This window comes from Macadamia integrifolia, unplaced genomic scaffold (genome assembly GCF_013358625.1).
Source record: "Macadamia integrifolia cultivar HAES 741 unplaced genomic scaffold, SCU_Mint_v3 scaffold1035, whole genome shotgun sequence".
NCBI classification, from domain to species: domain Eukaryota; kingdom Viridiplantae; phylum Streptophyta; class Magnoliopsida; order Proteales; family Proteaceae; genus Macadamia; species Macadamia integrifolia.
The window spans coordinates 125,744-153,015 of NW_024868059.1; the positions used below are offsets into that span (position 1 = coordinate 125,744).

The 27,272-nt window shown below is 36.9% G+C and overlaps 1 protein-coding gene across 18 annotated transcripts; it reads left to right on the plus strand.

The window, feature by feature from the left end:
• Nucleotides 1-569: 569 nt before the first annotated feature.
• Nucleotides 570-25,612, plus strand: LOC122062433. Of its 18 annotated transcripts, XR_006134969.1 has the most exons (6): nt 12,410-12,463; nt 13,767-13,877; nt 14,844-15,191; nt 15,388-15,889; nt 20,783-20,892; nt 24,820-25,612. XR_006134969.1 is itself a non-coding variant. In XM_042626075.1 (5 exons), the coding sequence occupies exons 3-5, from the start codon at nt 15,677-15,679 to the stop codon at nt 24,950-24,952; spliced, it is 456 nt and encodes a 151-aa protein (XP_042482009.1). In that variant the 5' UTR covers nt 13,201-13,213; nt 13,767-13,877; nt 15,388-15,676; the 3' UTR covers nt 24,953-25,612. The 18 variants fall into 18 exon arrangements, 4 of the variants coding, with proteins under 4 accessions (XP_042482012.1, XP_042482011.1, XP_042482009.1 ...); XR_006134958.1 differs by lacking the exons at nt 12,410-12,463; nt 14,844-15,191 and adding an exon at nt 570-5,277 and having other exon boundaries at nt 24,871-25,612; XR_006134968.1 differs by lacking the exon at nt 14,844-15,191.
• Nucleotides 25,613-27,272: the final 1,660 nt, after the last annotated feature.

The following is a 27,272-nucleotide window of genomic DNA, read 5'->3' on the forward strand; positions in this document are numbered from 1 at the left end:
GCTAGATAACGAGGACAAATTGGTAAATTTCACATTAGATCGCTTTTCACTGGCTAGAAGACCCTTGAAACCCTGCGCATTGGCTCCATTCCCACTATGACTCGTCAATCGTCATTTCTGAATCGACCCAGAAATCACTGCGGAAAGAAGCTATTCTCTCTCGCTCTCTTCTTTTCTCCCTCACACTATGCCGCTCCGGTATCTTCCCTTCTCTATTTCACCATCTCTCACTCTATATATCTCCCGCCCAACGCAAGGTCCGCATAAGGGAAGAGGCAAGTCGTCTTCCATAGAGCTCCTCCATCGCTGCGTCTTGAAGAACCTTCTCGAACGGCCCCAAGCTAACGCCTGAAGCCTCTCAATTTCAAACCCATCAAGGATCGCCTGAAGCTTCTCATCTCTTCCCTTCGACGGTGGTTTCTTCTAATCTTCAAACTCAAGGTCATCTCTGATGCAGCCTCGTCAAATGCCAGGTTCGTGAGTTATTGAATTTCTCAAATTTAACCTAGTTCTCTAGCCTCTGAAGATTTGCCTGCTACAAGATTCCAATCGCTGCTGTCACGGTATGAGTTATCCTTCTCTGAACTCAAATATCTAAAGTATGCGAAGCCTTAAAATATGGGGATTTCGGGATAGGCTTACGATTTAGGGCTTGTCTAGGGTTTTTATCTGAAGCTCTGTCTCCTTTCTCTAATCTACATTTGATTTAGGGCTTGTCTGATTTGTGGTCTTGATTTCTGTTCTCACCCTTGAACTGCAAGCTTTTCACCCTTGAATTCCATTTTTCTAAATGCATGCAAGGGCTGTTAAGGAGAAAATTATTTTCATGATTTTACCACCTTTACTGAATGAAGTTCTTGAAACAGAAGGGGGTGACTGGTTTCCTGCAGAAAAAAATTGGGTGGGGGTACATTTTACTCTTAACTTTTGCAGGAAATTTATATATGTTGATCTTCAAAGTGTTACAGAGAACATCCAGATGATGTTGTGATTTATTTTATAGTGATAACTGAACATACCTATAGCTTTGACAAAGGGAAGAGTAGTATATGAATTAGAACCCCTCTAGCCTCTTGGCTTTCTCTGTTGTAGCATCCCCTAGAGCCCTCTTCCCTGCAGGTATGGTTAAGCAACACAAATAACCACCAGGTTGACCGCCAATGTTATAGGAAGCATGGGCTTTAGGCATCATCATAACCTTATGGAAGCAACAGAACTTAGAGTGTCAATGTTCATGAGGAATTTTTTTTTTTTTGGGTGAATGTTCATGAGGATTTTCAGACCTCAGTTATCCTCAAAATCTGCAAGTTAGTTGCAGAGGTACTTTTAATAATCTTGAACCTAGGGTGAGGGATTTGCCCATGGTTTTTGTCGTTCATCCTCCTTAATATTTTTATTAATTATGATTCTAGAGATTTGCTGGAACTTTTTTTTGATACCTCTGTCACTTTTTTATTGTTTCTGTTTCTACATTTGTTTTCTGTTTGCATGTGCTCACTGCTGGCCCATGTTTTTTTTCCTATGGATTTGGTGGCTTTTAAAAAAGGAAAAAAGGTACTTTCTGTGGAAATAATTTCTGGTTATGTCATTGGTGATTTGGAAGGATTGGTCTTCAATCTGCATGATTTGCACATCTTTCCTATGGTCCTTGGTGAGGTGTAAAGGCCATATATGCCCTCATGAAGGGAGGATGCAAAGGAGGTCAAGTTTAGGGAGGAGTTTGAGGGGGCATTGCTTGAGAGACACTCAGCACCAGGGGGGTTGCATATGATAGTGATAAGGATATGCCTGCTGATGTGGAGACAGAAGCAGAAGCGAGAGAGACACTGCATGCTAAGGCAGCCAACAAAGTTGCACATTGGCAGTAGTAGGATAAAGGCAGGGAGTTCAAGGAACTGGTTCTTCAAGCATACTGTGACATGGCTATCTTTGTGATACAATCAGAGGAATGGTTCCATTGGTGGCAACAATCTTCTAGTGGTTTTGAGTCTCCTCGGAAATCTATGTGGTATTGACATTGGTGTACTGTTAAATGGTTATTCTTCTTCTTCTTCATTCTTAATACATATTTCAATTTCTTTTATTGAATGCATGCTGGTAGTGCTAAATTATGGGGACAAAAAGTAATATAAGGGAAAGGACATGGTAGGCTATGACATACACTAGCAACCTCCTAAAATCATGCTTAAATAGTCTTGCTAAAATTGATGTCACTATACATGGTCAGTTGAATCAAATGTTTGACCGCTTAAATGGTCAATTTAATTTTTTGACTGAAATGTACCATATCTCCACCGAAATTTTGGTAATTTTACAGTACATTTCGGTTTCGACTAGGGTAATCACTAACCTTGATGTCACTATACATGGTCAGTTGAATCTAACTGGATAGGAACCTCGCCTAATCATTGTTATAAGGATGAAAACTATTTCAGATGGACTTAAAAAAAGATTTATTGTTTGAAAGTGGTTGTTAGTTTTAAACTTTTAAATTTAGTATGTTCCTAGAATGTACATTAGTTTCTTTTTTCCCGTCATGATCTTGTTGGTCTGCAAGATTTAAAAATTAGGTCCATTGTGGACGTAAATTTATAGCTTGTGCTTCTTGTATAACATGTCCATGGTTCCAAAGCTGCCATGGACCATATGCTTACAGTGTCGAAGGATCACATCCAGGTGCATCTTCATTTATATAATTTTGCGCTGATATAATGCAGGACATGCAATTTTCTCACAATTTTTATTAGATCTCCTTGCAATGATCATTATGGTTGAATTGGTAGGGACCAAGGGAATTTTATGATGGACCTCTTATCAAATGCATCAATTCACATGTTTCAGTTGAAAAGTTGATGCCCTGGAGAACAATTACACGTGGCTTCATATTTAAACAAAGTTGCTTTGTTGCTGTTAAAGAATAGACCCTATATACTATGGGGGTACAATTTTATGTCTACCACAATATGGGGGACTGTAAGAGTATTGATTCTGCTACTCTCTTAACAGTCTCTCCCTCTTCTTTTTCTTTCTCTTTCATCTCCTCTCTTCTACTGCAGTTACTGGTTACAGATCCTGGTTTGCCACAGTTGCTCTAGCAACCATGGCTGCAGGGTAGGAAACTCAGTTTTGAATTTTAACTTAGTAACATCAGGGTACACTGATGCTTTTCTATTAGGGGTGAGGATCAGTAACTTCAGCTCCATCAAGTCCTTTTGATATGGTGTCTTTTCATTTTTATCCTTATTAATCCCAGTTTGAGATGGTCTAAAATGGGTAAAGACTAAAAGCCTCAGACTGACCTGTAGAAACTACGCAGTTCCGTTGGGTTTTAAGTTGTCATTGAGCTTTTTTTGGTGGATGCAACTTTCAAAAGCAACGATGATTCAACCTTATGCCAATCCAATGTTGAAATCTTCACACCCATTAAAGAGAAACAGGAAAGTTAGAAATGTTGGGACACATTTGCCACCATAGGCATATATATAGCTAAAATAACGATTTAAAGGTAGTCACTGGTACTGTTGGGGATTTGAAGGATATGTTCCATTATTTACGAACTAAGATATTTTCTACGTTTCTTGGATTCCGTTGTGTTTGGTTTCTGATAGTTGTTGCCTACAAGATAACTAGTAACTTTTGACATTTTAATGCTTCAAGTGACACTTATCTGGACCTCCATTTTAATTTCTTTTCTTATTCTCCTTTTTTTTTTTGGTGGGGATATGGTTGTTGGTTAGTTCTTCACCTCAGTTCAGCCTTTGATAAGCCCAGGAAGACAGTTTATTGGTGTTCTTAAAATCCACTAGATGGGTGAATATTCTCATGTTCTTGTTTATCGATGAACATGCACTCTTGGCTCAATATTTTTTTCTGTATTTTTGTTATATATTGTTGACTGTAATATATGTAAGCATTTCTCAGGGTTTTCCCTTATTTTTTGGACGGCCTGGCCTTGAGATTATGAGGAGTTCCCTCGTAATGTAGTAATTCAAATGTGTTTCATTACAGTTTTTATTCAGTTTTTCTGTCCATTTATTTGGGATCATGTGCTAACTGAACTCAACTGAGCTTATCTCTTCTACATGGGGGTTGGCAGCAAAAATTCATCATTCAACCTTGATTAGGTTAATATTCTGGTTACTCATTATCATTTGTCTTTATCACCACTTCAATCCAAGACATTTTGGGTGCCTACTAACTCCTCCAACTTGTACCATGCCACCTCTTGCTGTTGCACTCATTGGTCTTATTTGCACATGGCTGAACCATCTCTCACTTTCCCTTTTTCATCACTTATAATGATTAAATTTCCTTGACTACATTTATTTCTGATTCTATCACATCCTTAGACTTGGCACTAATCCATCTCAGTATTCTCATGTTAACAATGCGTATTATATATTTACACTAAATTTTGTGGAATTTGGATATATTATGTGTTCATTTTCTTATTGCTAATTCTGTGTTGTGTGTGCATGTGTGTGTATTATTTCTTGCCCCCTCTTCAAATTAGGTTGGGATGCCTGTGAACTTGAGGGACTAAAGGTCTTAACCAGCCATAGTGGTGAAGAGGTAAAGCATAATAGTATTACATTAGATATTCCCGGTGTCCTTTTATTATCGCTCATACTTGGTCCCTCTTAAAATATAATTTGTATAATGATGCAGTTAAATCTTCTTTACATGAATGAAACGAGTGAATATAATTTTTTGGTTGATCTCAACAGATGTGACCTAATTTCATTAATGATCATTGCCTGATGCAAACTCATGGAAATGAAAACCTTTGTAATAGTGACAATGTTGATCTTGAAGTTTCATGTACTTCTTTAATGATGTTATTTTTTCCTTCTTGTTCTTATTATTATCTCGTTTGTTATCATTTTGTCCTTGAAATTTATCACAATAGCGGGAGCCTATTGCACTGGGTTGCTCTTTTTTTAATGTTTTTTTTTTACTTGCAGTCTTATAAGAAAACTGAATATAAGTTTTTCATTTGCTAAAGAAAGGTAGTTCCAGCCTTTCCTTTTCCTTAAAGTTACTTACTTGGTGAAGAAAATAAAGAGGATATTTGAGAAATTTTTATTTTAATTTGTTTCATGAACCGGTCATTTTTTATTTTGGATGTAGCTTTCATGGTTTCATTATGATTATTACATGCTTCCTATTCCCATGAAACTGATTTTCCATATTTATTCTTTCTCAGGTGACATAATCTGAAGTTTTAATGGATAATCGTATATACCTGTTGGATATGTTTCATGCCCCATAGAAACAGTGAGTATCATTAGACTTTTAGAGTGTTGGTTGTGTTTTAGCTGAGTAAAGCTATAACTCAAAAGTTAATTCATTAAATGCTTATCCATTTTATTAGGACATTTGATTTTTCACCTAAGTAAACATGTCTTCCTGAGCACGCTTGCATTCACCTTTGCCCTCAGATTTCATCATTTTGTTTTTTTATGTCCATTTCTCATTTGGATATCTTTGTGTTTATTGTTCATTTAAAATACTATGGAAACACGAACTGCCTATAATTCTTCCAATATAAAATAGGTCTCTAATTTTTCTAGGTTAATTACGTGTCAGCTCATGATAATAAAACTGAGTAGTTTAATCAGTCTATTACTAGTAGGACATCAGTCCTAGTAAGACTCCTCCTTCCTTCTCCTCTCATGACAGCCTTCTAACACCTTTAACATCATATCTAGCTATACTTATATGTTTGTCTTGTATGGAGTTCTAATCAAATAAGATTCTAACCAACCTTATTGATTTATGCAAATGCCAATGAAAATTTATGTGGACGATAGATGGAGGATAACTAATTTGGCAACCAGTATTGTAGCATTTTCACAGGTTCCATTTTCCTTGCATTAAGAAGTGGTGGAGTCTTACATTTATTATATAATATCATTATACTTTGACATAACAATCTCACTCTTTTTTTTGGTGAATCATTTGTTGAGCTGTCCTAGGTACAAGTATCTAAATCTCGGATCAGTCTCGAGATCAATCAACGCCGATACCAGTCAGGCTAGGATTGGAGTATTGGACAGATTTACCCGTGATTTTAAATAAATTTTATTACGTTTTACTGTGGGGCAGTATCTGTATATTAGGATCCAATTGGTCAAGACTCAGGATCAGGGATCAGTCAAGGATAAAATCAATCCGATCCAGCCAATATTGACCTATCCAATCCGAGTTTTGGAACCATACCTGGGAGTAGCTTTACGGTTTTGTTAACCTCACTGAAACGACCTTTTAGGTCACTAACTGTCCTGTCTGAATACATTACATGGAATTGTGGCTGTCGGGAAACTCATAAATAAGGGGAATTAAAAGGGGAAAAATTATTTTTTTTAGATATGATTTGACTGATACTCAGAATCTGTGAGGTTAACATATTCATGTAGTTAAATGTTTTTGTTTTGTTCAGCTTGACACATCAGTTGATGTGACATGTGGGTTATGAAACAAATTTTGGTTGAATTCACAGAAGGTTGATTAAATTGAAAACAATTTTAATATTGAAAAGTGGTTACCCATTTTTTGTTCTTGTACTGATGAATTAGTTATAATCCTTGGGTTATGGTCATCCTTCCTTGCCTTTTGTGGTGATTCCTGAGCATTCGAAGAAAGCTGATAGATCTTATTAGTGGGTGGGACATCTACGACATTCAGCTCTTGTGGATGACCTTGTTACTTTATTACTCTTGGCTATCTACGGCAGACTTTGGAGAGAAAAGAGGGCACCCGTCTTCAAGAATGAGTTGTTAAGTATGAATTATGGTTTTTCAAATTGTTCTTGCTTTATTAAATTTTGACTACTTTCATGGGGTTTTAAGGGGGTGGGGCATTTCTTTTTTCTGTTTCAATTGGAATTTCATGTAGTGGAAGCCGCTACCTGTTTGTTTAGGCTGTGGGTGCTTTTGTAGTAGCCTCCAATTTTGGTGGTTGTAATTGCTAATTGTTGTTGGTCTTTGTTTTATTTTGTTCCCTTAAAATGTTACAAATTCATTAGGTTGGGCTTCAAGCTTCTGGATTTCTACCATTAACCTTATATCTTGGTTCTTTGCTGATTGTGTTGGACTAGGAATTAGAGTTTTGTAATGTGGTTTAATTATTGAGGGAGGGGAGTGGAAGAGCCTGTGTAGTGTGTTTCTTTTGTATTTGTGCAAGTGTATGCAAAATCTTTTTTTTTTGCTCCTTGCTGGCAGGTATAAAAGCTGATATGGTAACATGTAATGGGATACTTAGATAGCAACGTGTTATTGGTTCTATTTGCAGTGCTTTGACATGAAATGTTTCAGTATGAAATAATGCCCATCAATACAACTTTTGTCTTATTTGTGTCAAGGTCTTTTAAGTGATCCTTTCAACCATGGCTGAAGTAGATGCGAAGGAATACACGAACATATGATAGTATCTTTATTTATTTTTTTGCTAAGGTCGTTTATCAAGGCCTTCGGCCTGACTAGTCCCGTGGGACCATACTGACCCCACAACCGCATGGACCGGGTCATACCGGGGTTGATTGAGAACCATTCAACCTTCACTGAAAGCAGTGAAGAGCACTAAACACCCCCATGTGAATGGCCCCAAGGAGGTAAGAAGAGTCGAAATTCAGAACCACACGCTTCTTGAGGCGAAGGTCTCTTGCCAACTCGGCTACCCCCTTGGGGTTAAGATAGCTTCTTGTATCGAAATAGTCTTAGGAGAGGATCACTAGACCAGATCGTGGTATGTAGTTCTCTTTGGCTAATCTATTTAGGCCTAAGAAGGTTTGCCTCAAAAGTTACAATTTGGAAAATGCACTTTGCTTCTACCATTTTATCCCCTGCAGTTCCGTAAGAACCCACAAATTCACATAGTGGTTCTAGCTGCTAGAACTTATAGTTTTGATACTTTTTGTTTGCACTGCTAATCCTTTCTTATGCTTAGATGTTGTTTTGAAAATTTTGAGGTGTCTCTTTCACGTTTAATTCATATAGGATGGATATATTATCACATTAGTCCTCACACTTTCATTTCAGAATGTTATTGAAACAAATCAGGATCTGAAACCAGTAGTTGCAAATAGAAGAGAGAAGAGAGGAAGAGAGACAGAGGGAGCAATTTCTGAGCCACGATAGGTTCACCTTGTGTTCTATCATGGGCTACTATCTTTATTAATTATATTTAGTTAGCAGGTAATGTACTCTTAAGCAGGAATACTTCTAAGAGTAGATGTCTTTACAATGAAGGCTCTAAGAGTAGATGTCTTTACAATGAAGGCTCTAAGAGTAGATGTCTTAGTACAATGAAGGGAATAAAATAAAAAGACTACTCTAAGAGACTCAATTCACTGCATGATAACAAAGAAAATACTGGATCGGCCGTGTTTAAACAAATCTAGGTAAATTTTCTCCAATAACATCAATAACAACCATCACTCTATGCAAGTACCAATTTTAAAAAAATTGCAACCCCAAACTGATGTGATCTAGGGTCCAAAACTCTAAATTGGGTTCTATGGGTCGTAAAATGACTGAAGGATTGTAGCATTTGTGTTAGTGTCAGCAGGTTCTAGATCGTTTGAAAGAATGTTGTCTGCAATCTGGGAATAGATTTCTTCCATTTCAGGAAAATGAACGAATAGCCTCCTATGCCACGGTTGCCTTCCACACCGAGCACGAACTTGTTCTGAATGAAAGTGTGAATAGACTTTCATTACCTCATGCTGTTGTAGATTGGATTCAGGATTGGCGTGGGGGCTTTACGCTGGTTTTGGCGAAACACAATATAATGAAGGATTTGAAAAACTGCAATTAAACTCAATATTTAAGTTGGTACATGGTAAATCAAAGGAGAAAGGACACATAGGGTATCGGGATTTATTGATTGGGGATAGACTTGAAGGGGTTTTGATACTGAGGACAAAGGAGAATAAAAGAATATAGGAAGGGGCACAAATGGAACTCAATTAATAAAATAATGGATAAAAAGAGTAAAACTATCATTATACTTTTACATGACAATCTCACTCTTTTTTTTTTGGTGAATCATTTGTTGAGCTGTCCTAGGTACAAGTTTCTAAATCTCGGATCAGTCTCGAGATTGATCAACGTTGAAACCAATCAGGCTAGGATTAGAGTATTGGACAGATTTACCCGAGATTTTAAATAAATTTTATTACATTTTACTGTGGGGCAGTACCTGTGTATCAGGGATACCTCTGCTTAAGTATGTTCTCTATTTGGAATGACTTTGTCTTAAACAGTTTGTTTCTTTCTCTATAAGAAATGGTTTTATCCCTGCTTAAGTATGTTCTCTATTTGGAATGACTTTGTCTTAAACAGTTTGTTTCTTTCTCTATAAGAAATGGTTTTAGTTCCTGATAAAATTTACCCCACAATGTGCCTACATCTGTGGTGGCTAATCTATATGCTGCTTGGATGCATATTATATGATCTCTAGACTCCATCTATTGGTGTGAACTTAGAAGTTGGGTCATGGGCGGTGATCAGAGTTGCTATTAGGTAGTAAATAATAGATAGAAGAGAGGAGAATGGAAGAACAAGTGGGGATTGTTGTGGTTAAGTAGTCACTGAGCACCATCAGTCCAAGTGGGGATTTTTCTATTTGGGGTTTCCCCCTTTTTTTTGATGATTTATTGAGGAAGGGAAGCATGGTGGGTGGGGAGGGGAGGGGAGGAGGTAGGGGGAGAGAGAGCAGGAGAGGAGAGGGATGGAGGGTTGGGTGGTGGTGGAGTTGGTGCTAGGTGGGTTTGCAGGAGGGAGGGTGGGACCGAGAGTTGTTGGTCGGAGGAACTAGAAAAAGAAAGGAGAGAGAAGGACGCAAGGGGTATTTCAGGCTATTCATTTAGCTTTTTCTACTCTTATGGGGATTTGGTAAATGTTTTCAACATTGAAACTTGTTATTGTAAAATATAATTTAAACCTACTAATTTTGTAAATCTTTTTTTTATTTGGTAGATCTAGGCAATTTCCCCTTTTGATTATTGAACATGGCAGCTTATGACATTGTGGAACAGGTTATTCCACTTCGATTAGGAAGTCTGAAATTGTCTTCATAAACTGGAAGGGTTTACAAAATTGTTTGTCCAATGGCTGTTTACAGGTAGAGAATCTAGGGTTCTCATAAGCCCACTGTTTTACAGATCAGGATGAGCTTATAATCATGGAGTTGGGCTCTAGCTTTTGTGGGCATGAAGTTCAATGTATGTGTGCATGCTCAACTCAAATGCAATGCCATTGTCATGAAACAGAGATTCGAAGCCCTAAAGCTGGGCAAAACAGAGTTGGAAAGCATATTGTAAATGGATCTTAATTATTATCCTTAGCCCTAAAAATTCCTGATTTCTGGTTCGAAAGCCGAAACTGCAGACCCATTTTTTTATTAAACATACCAGAGTAGCAATTGATAGCAATCTAGGGTTCTCCATAAGCCCACCGTTTTACAGATCATGATGAACTTATAACCATGGAGTTGGGCTTTAGCTTGTGGGCCTGAAGTTCAATGTATGCATGCTCAACTCAATGCAATGCCATTGTCATGAAACAGAGATTTGAAGCCCTAAAGCTGGGCAAAACAAAGTTGGAAAGCATATTGTAAATATGGATCTTAATTATTATCCTGAGCCCTAAAAAATTCCTTATTTCTGGTTCCAAAGCCGAAACTGCAGACCCGTTTTTTTATTAATAACATACCGGAGTAGCAATTGATAACATCACAAAGTATATCAAATATTGTTAATGACTCTCCTTGACTTGAACTATAATGGATTAATGGTAAACTTTAATTTTGCTCAGCCATTTGAGAAATCCAATCTCTATTTATGCCAGAACCATAGCATCAATCACTGCCTCCATGGGATCCACTTGAGTGGATTCTAAAGGAACATCATCTGATGATGCCACTTTCAATGGGTTTTCACTTGTGGGGGAGCAGGTGTGATGATCTTGATCTGAGATGCAATGGGGAGCTATGCCAAGAGTGGTCTGGTCTCCATTTTTTTGATGTAGTCTGATTAGAAGGGATCTTGAACTGATTTATAAAATAGCACCATCCCTTACATTTACTAGCTGTGTATCACCTTCAGCACATTTAATTTCTAGTCTTGAGCCCTTATAATGCAAAAGCAATCCATGGTCCTGATTGTATAGGGCTATGATAAAATTTGACTATTATTGTTTTAGATCATGTATGTCAGGCCAAGATAGTCCTCTAATTAATTGGGGGGCGATTATGTAATTTTTTCTTATTTTATATTATATTTTTAAGGTAGCTCATGAGGTTTTCTTTTAGTAGCAGATTAGGAATTATCGTGAGATAAAATATTTATATTTTATTTTTTGTCGTGGGCTGCAAGGAAGGTTTGGTCATTTATTGAAGGTATAAGTCGAGTAAGCTAGTTTCTGCAATTGGGAAGTTGAGAGTCCTTTTTTCTTTTAGGTGAATAAAAAATTCATTATCAAGAGGAGAAAGGAAAACATAGAGCCCGTAGAAATGGGAAGAAGAAAAAACATTACAGAGCTAACAATACAAATGAAAGCAAAACCCAACCCCCAGAGAGTGGAGACAAACAGTATTGAGACCATTTCTGTTTTTGGGTCTTTATACTTTAATTGTGCAGAACAGAGAAAAGAAAGAAAAAAATAGGAGTGATTGATGAGATTGATTAGCAGGGAAAAAACTTGGCCTACCAATCCAATCATTAGTATTTATTCAGTGAGAGAAAGAACCCTACCAGTCTAGCGTTTCCTACGCCAGATGTTGGGGCCAGTGGGAGGGTGTAGGTGGGCATTTGTGAGATTGGAGAAAGTCCTAACTAGAAAGCGCTTGGTCCAATTGTAATGTAAGAATGTTGTGACCTGGTGGTCAAGTGGTCGAAAAAGCCTTTTGATATTCTCTGGGTAAGGCTGATTAGTTCTCACCCCCCGGACCTCACACATGCAATAGCCTCGTGCATTGGATACCTCTTTTGAGGAAGGCCTTACTATTTTATATGAAAGAGGTATCTGCAATGGATTATGCGGCTAACACTAGAAGGAATCACTTTTCTTTGAAAGATGTGTATCAAATGGGTAAGAAGCATTATCTGTGCTTCTTTTTCTTCTTTTCCAGTAAATTCAAGATACTTAGTACTCTTCAACCATGAGGTAAGCCTTTTCTTTCTCTAATAGGTAGGCCCTAAGGTGAGTTGAACTCTTGACCTCTTTTTATTGTGAGGAGTTGGTCTTTGACAACTGAGCTATCCCTCTTGGGGTTCATGAGGGAAGCTGTTAATTGATTGTAACTGATTGTAGAGGCATTTTTGAAATGGATGAGCTGACAAACTTTCATTAGCTCTTTGTTTACATAGCTTTTGATTATTTAAACCTTTTCTGCTCCATAACTCTGCAGAAAATACTGCACATTGCTTTTCAAAACAAATTCTGTCAAAGGACCAGGAGAGGTAAGTACTGGATTCAAATATCTTTTTAATCTTTTTTCCCTTCCATTTTATTTTAAATAAAATCTTTTGATGTATAGAATGAGATTTTTTTATACTCACCTTGGATCATAGATATTAAAAGGTACCTGGCTACTTATGCTCCAATTTTTTTGTTCCCAGAAAACAGTTCTAATAAGCGGCTGCAGGCAGTTAATTGCATCATTCGTACAATTTCGATGGAAAGTACTCAACCAAACCAAACCTCTCGTCCCAGCTCCTATAGTATGAAAGATTCAACGAGTCATTTGTATATTTATGAGGGTTGTGCATCATCTGCTGTTCCACCTAACTCTTACGAACCTGGGGCAGAATGTGAAATTAGGGTGTTATAAATAGGAAAATAAAGTAGGATTGACTGCAGGCAATGTGAGGGGTTTCTATGATGAGTCTCTTTTGTCTTGGCCCTTAGAACTCATCTTTTGGTCTCCTGAAAGCAAACTTCCTTCATGTGGGCACATCCCTCATATCCTATTGTTTTGTCCATTCAAACAGTGAGCCAATGAACCTTATAGGACCATTAGCTGCATTTCAGCGGAAGAATCCGCCTACTAATTATGTGGTGTAGATCTGCATATATTACCAAAAGCAAATGAATCATGTTAGTCAAGGAATTGTAGATTTTCATGGTTTTTAAGGTTGTTCATGATTCTTTCCCATTTTCTCTATACAGGTGATAGCTGCAATAACTTATCAAATAATTCCCGGAACGAGGTTTAGTGCTATTTGTGATTTCCATTTATCCCACGTGTTTGGAATGGTTATTCTATGTTCAAATTTTTTGCTATAATAGCCATCTTCTATTGAGATTTGTTTATGTCGCTGCTAGATTTTTATATGATCAATCAAAGAGATGCTCTTTTTGTTTCAAACTTCCATTTTGAATTTTAAACTCGAATTGATGTTTTTGAACAAAATTTTGCCAACGATGCAAGAGAGGTAATATGGGATAAAAGGTTAAAAAGAGATCTCTTTAAAGCAAGATATTCAAATGCTCATGTACAACATTTGAACTGAGACCTGGATGGTTCTAGATTCTCTTCATGTTACCTTAGTTTCCATTAAACAATGAATTTCCATTTTGAAATGCACAGATAAGGTTGTTCTGATGCATGCATTTGATAGGATTAGTGTATCATAGAATACATTTATTTTTATATAGGCATCCTTTTTGCTCTACTTCTCAATGTGTATTCTACTATAGGGAAAATTCAGATACATTTGACGTTCTATCACCCAAGACTTTTGATTGATAAGTGATTTTCAGGGGATTGGTTGCCTTCTGCATGCAGAGTTGAGAAAGAGACTGCAAGATGCTGGTATTTGTACAATATTATGTTGGGAGGACAAGGAATCGGAGGGATTTTGTCATAAACAGGTACTTTAAATGGAACTTAGCATGATCATGGCGTGAAATTTATTAAACTATGACCTTTGTGTCATTTTGGGACTAGGCTTCCACTTGAATCAGGGTTGAGACAGCCTGGCTTGCCGAGATTAGGCTTGGCTTATCGAAGACTCCATTGGTTCATCTCAGGCTTTGTTTGCTCACCTAAGTCCTGTACACAGGTTGAGTTGACCGAGCTCCAAATGTTAAAAGCCCATGTAGCATCCTGAACCTTAGAACTTCTACCAATGATGATCTTGTTTTTAGCTTTTGTCTATAAAGCATAAAATATAAATACAATAATGTACACTAATTTGAGCTGTAGGCTCTATTGCTAAATGAGCTTAATCTTGGGTTGTTTCTCATATCATAAGCTGAAAATAAAAGCTCAGACTCAACTCAAGTGAGACAAGCTTGCTTAGCTCATGGAATGTGATGGTTATATGGTTGATCATGATAGGTTTCGCCAATGATGGCCTATAAATTTATCTAGTTTGTATGGTACCTGTACTGACTGAAAATTACCAAAAGTAGCTACACTATTCTTTCGTGTTGCTTTACCTAAAAATTCAATAAGAAGCCTCTTTATTCATCATGATTTCATAAAAAGAAGGTAATTTCTCGAAGCAGATTCTGGAGCTGAAGGAATAATTAATTTTAGCTAGAGCTAAATTAGTGAGATAACTTAGTCTCCTATCTTTCGTTGAGACTCTGGATATTTATTTTAATTTAACTCTCATTTCAATTTTGTGATGACTGATTTCTTTACACCTTGTTGAGAGAAATACCTAACAAAATACATCTAGTTACTTCATGACCTCAGCCTAGTGGTCTTTTCTAGTAGCTGTGCATCGTTGCATTTTAGAAACTAGAGATCTCTACGATCTTTTGTAAAATTGAGATGGGTATATAATTTTTTATGTTTGAGATGGACCTTAAAGCAGGGTTTTGTGACAGTTGCAAAAGTGGATAGCTCGGGTAGAGTTTGCAAACTACCAATTTAAGCTGACATCCGGAGGAAATTATGATTTCATGGTGGTTCCACCCTCGTGGTTTCTCATCTTAACAAGGATTTCAGGCTTTTCAGCCTTTAAGCCACTCCTTTGAGTCAATTTGAGTTTTGCTTACCATTAAGGGCTCACAGAAATTCACCTTCATCTGTTCCTGCTAAAGTTCAAGAACTGGTGGGTGGGGTCAATTCTTTAAAAGAAGCATCCAGGGTGAATCAAATCATTACCTAGTCTGAAAGTCCTGAACATGTAAACTCATAGAATGATGGATGCTCAGATGATGAAGACTTGAATGGTACGTAGAGTGATCAGAGTCTACCTATTCTTTATTGTGGTTTCTTTTATTTCTAACTGACTATTTTGACGAGGTATCATTGACAAGGCATCTATATTATGACAAGGTATCATTAACATTTTTTTATTAATTCCTATAAGCAAGTATTCCTGTTTTTCTTTAATGAAGTGGTAGTCAGCTTCACTATTTTTGGCAGGTTCTCACCCTAGAGGCCTAGACATGATTTCATAGAGAGTTGCAAAGACTTTGTTCCTTTAAAAGGGGTGGATTGCAAAGCCATTGAAGTCTAGTTCAGGAGTAGCGGAAAGTGGAGATGGTGCTTATATAAAAAAATAGTTCCTACTATGGACGAGGTGCAAGAGAGATTGGAAAGTTTCCTTGTCATCATTAAAGTCAAAAAAGATAAAGGGTAGCCATTAGAGTCTAACTGGAATCTCATTTGTGAAGAAGATCCAGGAAATGATTTTTCTATTAATGGTTGCTCCATGGCTGCTTCTAGAGGTAAGCTTTTAATGGAGGTTAATACCATCCAGCCACAGGTTCCACAGAGCTCAGTGCCAAAGAGAGTACCATTTGGTCCATTTCATATTATGCCAAATGAAGATCGTATCTGCAAGGAACTTTCTTCAAAAGTAAATTTCCCTTGGATCCTACTAATGAATATGACTGATGATGTAAAAAAAGAACGTCTAACCAAGGTAAGTATTGTTTTCTCTGTTTTCTCTGTTTGAAAAACATATTTGATGTCATTGGAAGATAATTGAAACAGTCTTGACTTATTATATATAAAATTTGTGTTAAATTCTTTTGTTTTTTGTTTTTTTTTGGGGGGGGGGATAAATAATTGAAAACATAATGTTGTTATCTTTATACATCCATTATATGAGAAATTTCATTGAACACCTAGAGACCACGATATTTTGTAGATCAGATGCAAGGTTCCAAAAGAAAGCAGTAGTAAAGAAAACAGCCTTCCAGCTACATCATATGAGGATTAGCAATTGTCTAATTATAACTTATGACACATTCTCATGAATAATTTATGAAACCCATTGTTAAAAGGAAAATCCATGTCGAAAAGCTTGTGAAATACCACCACACCCTGGTTCGCTAGTTAAAGCGGGTGAGAAACCTCTCCTTGTACTATACTATCACCAGCATGTCTTGTATGCATTGAAGTACGTTAGGAGTAACCATGTTCTTGGGACTAGTGATTGTCTTTTATAGTCAGTATCTTATCAGTTCGGAGTTCAGTCTATGGCTCTATTCATGTTTTAAATATTGCATTAGGATTTAAATCATGTTAAATTTGAAGTAGACAACTAATTGTTGTATGATACTTACAGTAGAAATGAGTATAAGCTTAAGCAACTGAAGCATATTTCACATACTGAGGAGGCTTCATAAGAAGCAAACACCCAAACTATACAGATCTTTTCTTAGCTAGAAATTACCTGATAAAGTGATTAGCTTTTAAAGTTGAAGGAAATAGAAAGCGATTAGGAAGTATGGATAAATTATTTCTTACCTGATAAAGTGATCAACTTTTAAAGTTGAAGGAAATAGAAAGCGATCAGGAAGTATGGATAAATTATTTGACAACAATTCACATAAAGTAAAGAACTAACTCATGCTATAGCCAGCAAAAGTTTTTATTATTTTTGGTAGGTAACAGCTATAGTTGAATCTCAATTGTTCACTGGTTAATCAATCAGCCTAGGAGGCCAGGGCACAACCACGAGCGTGAGGTCTCAATGCAAGATTATGTTTATAACAATGGGAGAATGCTACACTTTGGCTGACGATGATTCCATGATACCTATATTTTAGTATCTATTAGTAGTTTTGAGCAGCCACTTTGCGTAAGACCTGCCAATGATTAGGAGGACTGTCTCCAATCCAGCCTCCCGGAACAAAAGCAGGTTTTCACACTTAGGGGCTTTCATTTTGTGCGATGGTAAGAACTTGATCCCCTGGGCACCTTAGTCCCCTAAGCATCACCTTGTTTTTTCCCCTCCAACGCCTGGGATCACCCAATGTCATGACAAGTGACAACTATGGCCAGTGTGAAGAGGCATGTTCGAGTTTGAGGGTGGCGATTGAACACAAAATGCCAAATTTTAGGACCAACCCCAATCCACCCCTCCCAATACCTTGTAGAAGCTGGACTTGCACTGGGTTCTGACCTCTCTATTGGTAGTTTTGAGGTCCTAGTTTGCTGTCACCTTTTGACCCATTATATATTTCTTGTATATTGGTTTATTCTTCAAGCATTTGGTATGATACCCCTTGAGAGATGATGAGTATTAGAGCTGGCATGAGCGTCACAAGCAGACATAAACAAGTTCAGAAGTTGTATCTTGAATCTTCTTAAAGCTGATTGGACCAAATCATTATTCATTTCTCACATTTAAATGTTTTATCCTTTTCTTTTTCTGCCTTATATATATATATATATTTTTTTTTTGGATAAGTTCTGTGATGATTATGTAGTTTGATTTCTTGATCAGTTTATTCTTATTACTTTAATAACCAATTATCCTATCTAAAGTATAGTAACTTATTTGATCAGTGCTTGTATTTTCAATTCACTGATCTTGGAAATATTTGATGCTTAAACTTTTGCATAACCATGTGTGCTTCATGTTCTCTTAATTTTGGATAGTTTCTGTTATGTATTGATGCTTATAAAGATTATTTAAGACCTTGATGGCGTTGTTACCTCTGAAGGAAGTGTCAGCACTCATATTATCTCAGGAAAAGTGAGAAGTTTTGTTCTCTCTTTTTCTCTCATTTATACTGAAATTTATCTTACATCATATTAAAGACTTTCTTTTGTTTACTCTTTTAGTAGGCTAAAGTTCTAATTAAGTATTCATTTATGGTTTTATTTCTATTTATAATCAATTTTTTCTAAGATGTTGGCTTTGCCAGAGTAATGTATTTTCAAATAGACGGAATGGTTTTTTGTGTTAGGACCCAATAACAATGCGTAGAGAGCTAACTATGATGTAGCATTGGACTGTCTCATACTTTAGAACTGTTGGCTTGATTCAATGACACATCAGCACTACAGGGCCTGAAGCTACAACCCTTATGCTTTTCATGACATTTTGTGGCTCACAGTTATTAACACTAGCGTAGTCTTCTTGCCTGACCTAGTGGCCTACTATAATGGGTTGAGGGCGCTCCATTTTATTTGACTTTACAATCCCTACTGTGGCAAAGCCTTAAGGTAAGAGATTCACGAGCCAAGTTTACACCATCTTTCTCAATCAAAAGTTTGATCTTATAGCTAAAACCATTGGCACCGATTTTGTAAAGATGTCGAGATAGTCTTGTAGTTAAAGTACCAATTAACATTTTAGCATTGAAAATGAAATCCACAGTCAGATATCAAGTATCTATTTTGATAAAGACCTACAACTACAGATAATGCGAATCGACTAATGAGTTTATGAAGTATGAAAATCAGTGACCAAAATAGCTGTCTGTTACTCTAGGACTTTCAGAAGCAACTTCGTACATAGATGATAAACTAGGGTTCTGACAGCAAATATTACACTCCAACCACTGAGCCTTTGTTCTTCCCTTAAACATGTTAATGGCTTCTAGATTTGAGGAGAAGATGAATAGAAGTCGACCACTTCCAATCATAGGGACCAATGCAGATTGGATTACTGATCAACTATGGACATCCATCGTTTGGACTACCAACCAAACTCTCGAAACCTGCATGGCCCGAGTAAAGCCTTATTGACTTGGGAGGGGTGTTGTAAACTTTACAAAATGACTTGAGAAATTTCTTATAGAGATTTACCATTTTCTGTTTTAGAAACTTCATCTTTTGGGACGACAACAATCTAATGACCAATAGAAAAACACTAAGAATTGCCTCTTTTTTTGGGACTCACATTTATGTCTTGTCATTAGTCCAGTCAAATGAATCTCTTATCTCCATAGAGAATGTATTTAGATGTACATGACCTTCCGGGGCAAGTCTATATGCGATTTGGTGGGAAAGCTTGCCTTTTGTGCAACAATCAATTAGATTTGGTTGGAAAGAAATCATAGGAAATGGACCTCCAACTCTCACTCTCTGGATAAGATTTGGTGCTCCATCTCCTTCTATGTTAAAGCAAAGATCTCAAGGCTCTCCCCCTTTTGTAATCCAACCACTAGGAACTGTCATATTGTAAATTCCTGGGAGCTGCCTAGCTCCATCATCAGGAATGTGCCCCCTTAAGCTGGGCCTTTTCTTTTCCTCCCTCCCTTTTCTAAGGGTTGTAAGTTTTTCTCCTTTCTTCTTGGTAATGAGTTATTTATTCACCCAAAAAATCATGTTCTTGGGACTAATGATTGTCTTTTGCAAACTGCAACATATCAGTCGGAGTTCAGTCTATTTATGTTTTAAATATTGCATTAGGATTTGGATCAGGTTAAATATGAAGTAGGCAACTAATTTTTGTATGATACTTATAGTAGAAATGAGTATAAGCCAAAGCAACTGAAACAATTTCACATACTGAGGAGGCTTCATAAGAAGCAAACACCCAATTATATAGATCTTTTCTTAACTAGAAATTACCTGATAAAGTGATCAACTTTTAAAGTTGAAGGAAATAGGAAGCGATCAAGAAGTATGGATAGCTTATTTCACAGTAATTCACTTAAAGTAAAGAATTAACTCATGCTTTAGCTAGCATAAGTTTTTATTATTTATCTTTGGTAGGTAAGAGCTATAATTAATCTCAATTATTCACTGGTTAATCAATCAACCTAGGAGGCTAGGGCACAACCACGAAGGTGAGGTCTCAATGCAAGATCCTGTTTATAAAAATGGGAGAATTCTACACTTTGGTTGACGCTAATCCCATGATACCTATTTTTTAGTATCTATTAGTAGTTTTGAGCAGCCACTTTGCGCAAGACCTGCCAATGATTAGGAGGACTGTCTGCAATCCACCTTCTCGGAAAAGCAGGTTTTCACACTTTGGGGCTTTCATTTTGTGCGATGGTAAGAACTTGATCCCCTAGGCACCTTGGTCCCCTAGGCGTCGCCTATTTTTTTTCCCTCCAGCGCCTGGGATCACTCGATGTCATGACAAGTGACAACTATGGCTAGTGTGAGAGGCGTGTGCGAGTTTGAGGGTGGCGATTGAACACAAAATGCCAAAGTTTAGGACCAACCCCAATCCAACCCTCCCAATACCTTGTAGAAGCTGGACTTGCACTGGGTTCTGACCTCTCTATTGGTAGTTTTGAGGTCTTAGTGTGCTGTCACCTTTTGACCCATTAAGCATTTGGTATGACACCCCATAAGAGATGATGAGTATTAGAGCTTGCATGAGCGTCCCACAGACATGAACAAGCTCAGATGATGAGTATTAATTTCATTTCTTGATCAGTTTATTCTTTTTACTTTAATCACCAATCATCCTATGTAAAGTGTGGTAACTTATTTGATCAGTGCTTGTATTTTCAATTCAATGATCTTGGAAATATTTGCTGCTGAAACTTTTGCATAACTATGTGTGCTTCATGTTCTCTTAATTAGGATAATTTCTGTTATTTATTGATGTTTATGATAGATGATTGATGACCTTGATGGCGTTGTTACCTCCGACGGAAGTGTTAGCACTCATATTATCACAGGAAAAGTGAGAAGAACTAGAAATCTCTGCATTGCTCTTTGTTCAGGGTTAGTCTTCCACCTTAGACCACTTCAGTTTTGTTCTCTCTATCTCTCATTTATACTGATATTTATCTTACATCGTATTAGAGACTTTCTTCTGTTTAATCTTTTAGTAGGCTAAAGTTCTAATTAAGTATTCATTTATGGTTTCATTCCATTTGTAATTAATTTTTTCTAAGATGTTGGCTTTGTTAGAGAAATGTATTTTCGAATATATGGAATGGTTTTTGTGTTAGGAACCAATAGCAATGCGTAGAGAGCTAACTATGATATAGGTGTCTTACAAAATGCGTTGGACTGTCTCTGACTTTAGAACTGTTGGCTTGATTCAATGACACATCAGCACTATAGGGCTTGAAGCTACAACACTTATGCCTTTGTAACAGTTTGTGGCTCACAGTTATTGACACTAGCTTAGTCTTCCTGCCTGACATAATATAATGGGTTGAGTGCTCCATTTTATTGACTTTACAACCCTACTATGGCAAACCCTTAAGGTAAGAGATTCACCTGCCAAGTTTACACCATCTTTCTCAGTCAAAAGTTTGATCTTATAGCTAAAACCATTGGCACCGATTTTGTAAAGATGTCGGGATAGTCTTGTAGTTAAAGTACCAATTAACATTTTAGCATTGAAAAGGAAATCCACTGTCAGATATTTGAAATCTAGTCAGATATTAAGTATCTGTTTTGATAAAGACCTACAACTACAAATAATGTGAATCGGCTAATGAGTTTATGAAGTTTGAAAATCAGTGACCAAAATAACCGTCCGTTTCTCTAGGACTTTCAGAAGCAACTTCGTACATAGATGACAAACCAGGGTTCTGACAGCAAATATTACATTCCAACCCCTGACCCTCTGTTCTTCCCCTTCAACATGTTAGTGGCTTCTAGATTTGAGTTGAAGATGAATAGAAGTAGACCACTTCTAATCATAGGGACCAATGCCGGTTGGATTACTGATCAACTATGGACCTCCATCGGTTGGATTACCAACCAAACTCTCGAAACCTACAAGGCCTGAGTAAAGCCTTATTGACTTGGGAGGGGTGTTGTAAACTTTACAAAATGACTTGAGAAATTTCTTATAGAGATTTTCATTTTCTGTTTTAGAAACCTCATCTTTTGGGACGACAGCAATCTAATAACCAATAGAAAAACACGAAGAATTGTCTCTTTTTTTGGTACTCACATTCATGTCTTATCATTAGTCAAGTCAAATGAATCTCTTCGCCTGATTAAAATAGAAAAACACGAAAAATTGCCTCTTTTTATCACCATCTTAATTAAAATAGTGATCTATAGTTTGAGGCTATCAATCAATAAAATAACTATTACAAATTTCCAGACATATTATTTCTTACAATTTTTCCTGTTAAATTATCAAATATGTGTAATGATCATTACTGGTTCTACGTATAGAAGAAACAATAAGGAAGGTTTCTTACTCCCCACAATGAGTCACCTATAATTATTAAATTTTAATGACTGAAATACAAATATGCCTCAGTGAGAAATATGTTACGGTGTAAAACTACAGAAGGATACAAATAAAGCAGATAAAACAAAGGCTGCAATCTCATAAAGGCGAGCTATCCCCAAAACATAGTCTTGGATGAAAGACCCTTCTCTTCATAAATTAGGATTTTATTCTAAAATAAATCATAATTATATTTTTCTTTCCTCTCTAATAAAAGTTTAAGAGAGAGAGGTATCAGGAACGTAATGAGCTGCTTACTCATCAGGAGTAAGGGTTTCAAGGATTCTATGTGTGCTAGTAATTCATTTTTCATCTTGCCTATGTTCTTAGTTTTCTGTATCTCACCTTATGTTGCCTGTAAACAAAAGAAAAATGATAAAGAAAGTGAAAGAAAAGATGTTTGGGTACTGTGTTTGTACCTGTATCAGATTCTGCTGCAAGTTGGCATCCTTGTATTATGCTCTTATAAGATGCTTCTCAAATATAAAAAAAAGTAATATCCTTGACACCTTTTCATTAGTGGTGGCAATATGCAGGGCTGGGCCTTGGGCCTATTGTGCTTTTCTCTGTTACAGATCTAATTTATGCAGAATAGTTGTTATTTCTGTCTAGCAAATCTCTAGTAGTTCCGTTGCTTAGTCTATGTTGTTAGCTATGTTACTTGGACACAACAAAAGCATTCAACTTGGGTGTGGTGAAGATTCTATTTCTTGCATTATCAATAGCTTACATAATTATGGCTCTTAATTCGAAGTGTCCCAAGCAATATTAGTGTTTAGCACGTGGGAGATATTGCCTTCAAACCCTTCTAAAAATATATTTCTTTTCCTCTAAAAAATTAATGCATATGCAACTATCTGCATATATCAACTTTTATATACACTAGTCTATATTATCTGTTAACAACATGATAATATAACTGATTACACAAGCCCTTATTTATAATAAGTAAAATAGAGTCATAACAAAAGTACAAGTCATGACCTAGTTACAAGTATACCCCCATCCAACCGCCCCACTCTAAATAGGGTTGGTGGAGGGGGAAAAGTCCTATTGTGCCTCTGCGGCACACATAACCCATATTCTAACACTCTCCCTTAAGTTGTCCATACATATCACACATGCCCAATTTAACTAAACAAGAATGAAATATCTTCCTAGCTAAACCCTTAGTGAATATATCAACTAATTGATCTTGAAACTTCACAAAGGGAACACAAGTCATGCCAGCATTCAACTTCTCTTTGATTAAGTGTTTGTCAATCTCTACATGTTTGGTACGGTCATGCTATACTATATTATGGGCAATACTGATAGTAGCTTTGTTATCACAATAGAGGATCATAGGAAGACGAACATGCACACCAATATCATCTAAGAGTGTGCATAACCACAAAAACTCACAAGTCCCTTGTGTTATTGCATGAAACTCTGCTTCAGGACTAAATATATCCACCACATTCTGCTTCTTGCTATGTCAAATGACTAAAAGGAAAAACCAAATCCCAAAGGTGAATAAGACTGAAAAATCGCAGATAGGTAAAAACCCTAATTTTCAAGGTTTTTTTTCTTTGTTTAAAACATTGAGATGATGTGTAGGACAACAACTAGATTCATATGAATCACTTCATTAGTGCTGCTTATAGCTAATTAGGAAGGCAAAGGTGGGAGAAGATGGGGCTTGTGATTTTGGGGAGATGAGAAGAAGGGAGGTTGAAAACCCTCGATCAGAAAAATTAGCTCTGATACCATGTTAACAGCATGAATGGGGAGAATGTTTGAGTGATCTAATTGATCACACAAGCACTTTATTTATAATAAGCAAAATAGAGTCATAATAGGAGTACAAGTCATAACCCAACTACAAGTATACCCCCCATCCAACCTCCCCACTCTAATAGGGTCGGTGGAGGGGGAAAGTCCTATTGTGCCCCTATAGCACACTTAACCCATATTCTAACATTAGCTATATTATAGTTTGTAGCATTAATACACATGGCCCTAATTTCATTGGGTTACAATTATTAGGATAGGGCTGAGCTGAGCTCTATTATGAAAATTCCATGCTCAAGTCTATGCAAAGTTGATTGGGGTTGGCTTGGGTTACACCTTGCCTCTTCTACTCCATGATATTGTTTATCATAAACTTTTGCGATTTTCTTTTTCAATTATATATACCAGAAACTATGCTATGGGATTTATTATCTGATACCCCCATTAGGTATCTCTGAATTTGTGTTCTAATTATTTGTTAATCTTTTTTTTTTCCTTTCATTAGTTTGACAATAACGTTTCTCAGTTTGATTTCTTTCTCGTTTCAATAATTACATTTCAGACCATGTCTTCTTATTCAGTATCAGATGTTGTTGCAACTTATTTCATGTATATGACCTATGTTCATCATTTCATTTTTCTCTCTTGCGACTATAATTCCTATGTTGCCTGACAAGGTTTTACGAAAAGGAAGTGGAACTCTTTGTGAAATGCTCCATATGGTCCAGGTGGGTTACTGGAATTCTCCATTGCAAGTCATTGAAACTTTTCTTGCTTGAGCTGGTTTTGCAAAATTTTCGGCTCCTTTAGCAATCACGGTATAATTCTGGTGCTTCTTAATGAACCATTATGAGATCACCTCAAACATTATTGTTGAGCTTGACATAGTTGTCAAGGTGTAAGGCGACCCAAGGCTATGGAGATTGGTAGAAAATCAAGGCAACGCCTAGGAGACCAAGGCACCAGTCCAGGCTGAGCTGCCTGGATGCGCATTGACAACTATGGAGCTTGATCTAGTGTGCAACTTTCATTTTGTAATATTCACCGGCATAGAAGGAAAATGTTATCTGTGCTAATAAGTACCAAGATGATCAGGAGAAGTTCTATAACAACCACCTTTTGGAGAGTGAGATGTACATAGGTGGTCATGTGAAATGCCTTGAAAGTGGTGTTATTAGATCTGATCTTCCGACTAAGTTTCGACTTGATCCATCTGCATATGAGGTGATTTGTCTTCCTTTATTCATTTCCATATGTGTGGAAGTGTATGATGACTTTCACAGAATTCGCTAAGTAGCTTGATTGACATCAGTGAACACCTTTCCGTCCTCAGAAATTAATCAATTACCTTCATCGTGAATTGCAATATGCAATAAAGGTGGTAGGACATATGGACATTGGATCTGTCTCCACTTGTGATGAAGTGGTGAATGCTATCATGGAAAATGTGTTATCTGTTTCTGTTGTCAAGCTTTGATGTTTTATTAAGTACTGATGTCTTTTCATCTCCAGCAATTAATCAGTAAACTTGATCGTAATTTGCAATATGCAATTACGGTGGAGGGTAACATGGACATTGGATCTGTCTCCAATTATGAAGTGCAGAATGCCATCATGGAGAAGGTGCTGCCTGTTTCTGTTGACATTTTTAGTTTCATTTTGATTAATAAAATTTCAGAAAACTGCTAGGTGTTACAGTTCCTTTGTAACTTCGTTGCTAGGGTTGGGGCCTTGTAAAATTCCATTGATGTGGCCACAGCTCTACTCTGATCCACATCACTGCCCTTTTCATATACCCAAATCTCCTCCAAAGATCCCTATATAATTCTGGAATTCTGTCCTACACCAGCAACTTTTGGTTGCACGAGAGGTTTGCCGCCGTGGGATCCGTAACTCCCCTTTTGTTCGACTTAATTATCAAAGCCTCAAGTAGAATTCTTGCAAAAGCTGAGTGTTAAAGACTACTCGCGATAAGGGAGTGTCCCTATCGTGCTTTATGTCTTAGCTATGGTTGTAGTGTTTAATTGTGTTAGTTTCTTTCCTTTATTTCAGATGTCAACTTTACTTGTAATTAGACATATACTCTTATTAGGTCTGCTACTGAGAGTCTATTATCTTTGGCTATAAAGATTGGATGTGACCACGATAGGAAGTAGCTGAATCCTATTGTGATCTGTTGGAATTCTCATTCTTCTGTCATTCTATCTTTCTCTGCCCTTCTCTTGTTCAAGCTATGTAAGGTCTGGTTGCAGGTTTCTCTGCTGCTACCTGGTATTAGAGCCAGGTTTTGATCCTGGGACCATCGGGATATAGGCCCCCATCGCTTCCACTGCTAAAGACTACTACTGCTACAGCTAAAGACATGAAACATTATAGGGGCACTCCCCCTATCATTAGTAGTCTTTAACATTGAGGAAGGTGGTAAAGATTGAGGGTTCTTCCATTCCAAACTTGGAAAGTCTCATAACTCTTCTTCAATTAGTGAATGATGCACCTTAATTTTCTTGGGTCTTTACACTGCCAATTATGGCTGCTTGGCTGTTTGTTAAGATGTTCTGAAGCAAATTTTGTGCTTCAAATAAGCTATTTTAGAAGTGAACTCATAACCATTATACACTTCTCTACCAGCTTTTATTGTAGGATTTAATAGCTACCTTGATTCACTTTGGGACTTCCCTGTTTGGTTATATCGATAAACGGATAAAATGCTTTTTACATTGTTAGGAAACTCTCTTCCAAAAGGGGAAAGCTTACTATAATCAAATCTGCTCTAGCAAGTGTTCCAAGTTATTTCTTTTCCCTTTTTACAGTCCCTGTCTCTACTGTTAATAGGTTGTAACATCTACAATGGGATTGGTTCAATTTGAAGGTTTAATTCATCAAACTAACTACTTGTGGAGTTGGAGAAATTTTGCAAGCTTGGAAGTGAAGGTAGAATGGGATTTAGGAAGATTCCTAACATGAATAAAATCTCCTGTCTAAATCATTGAGGAAGTTTGCAGGGGAGTTAATTGAAGGGTCATAGCTGCCAATGTGGTGTATTGAATGACTGGGAAACCTAGTGGGTAATCACAAGCTTTTGGACCAGATTATTTAATTTTATATTTTCAATTAATTTTTTTGTTTGAAA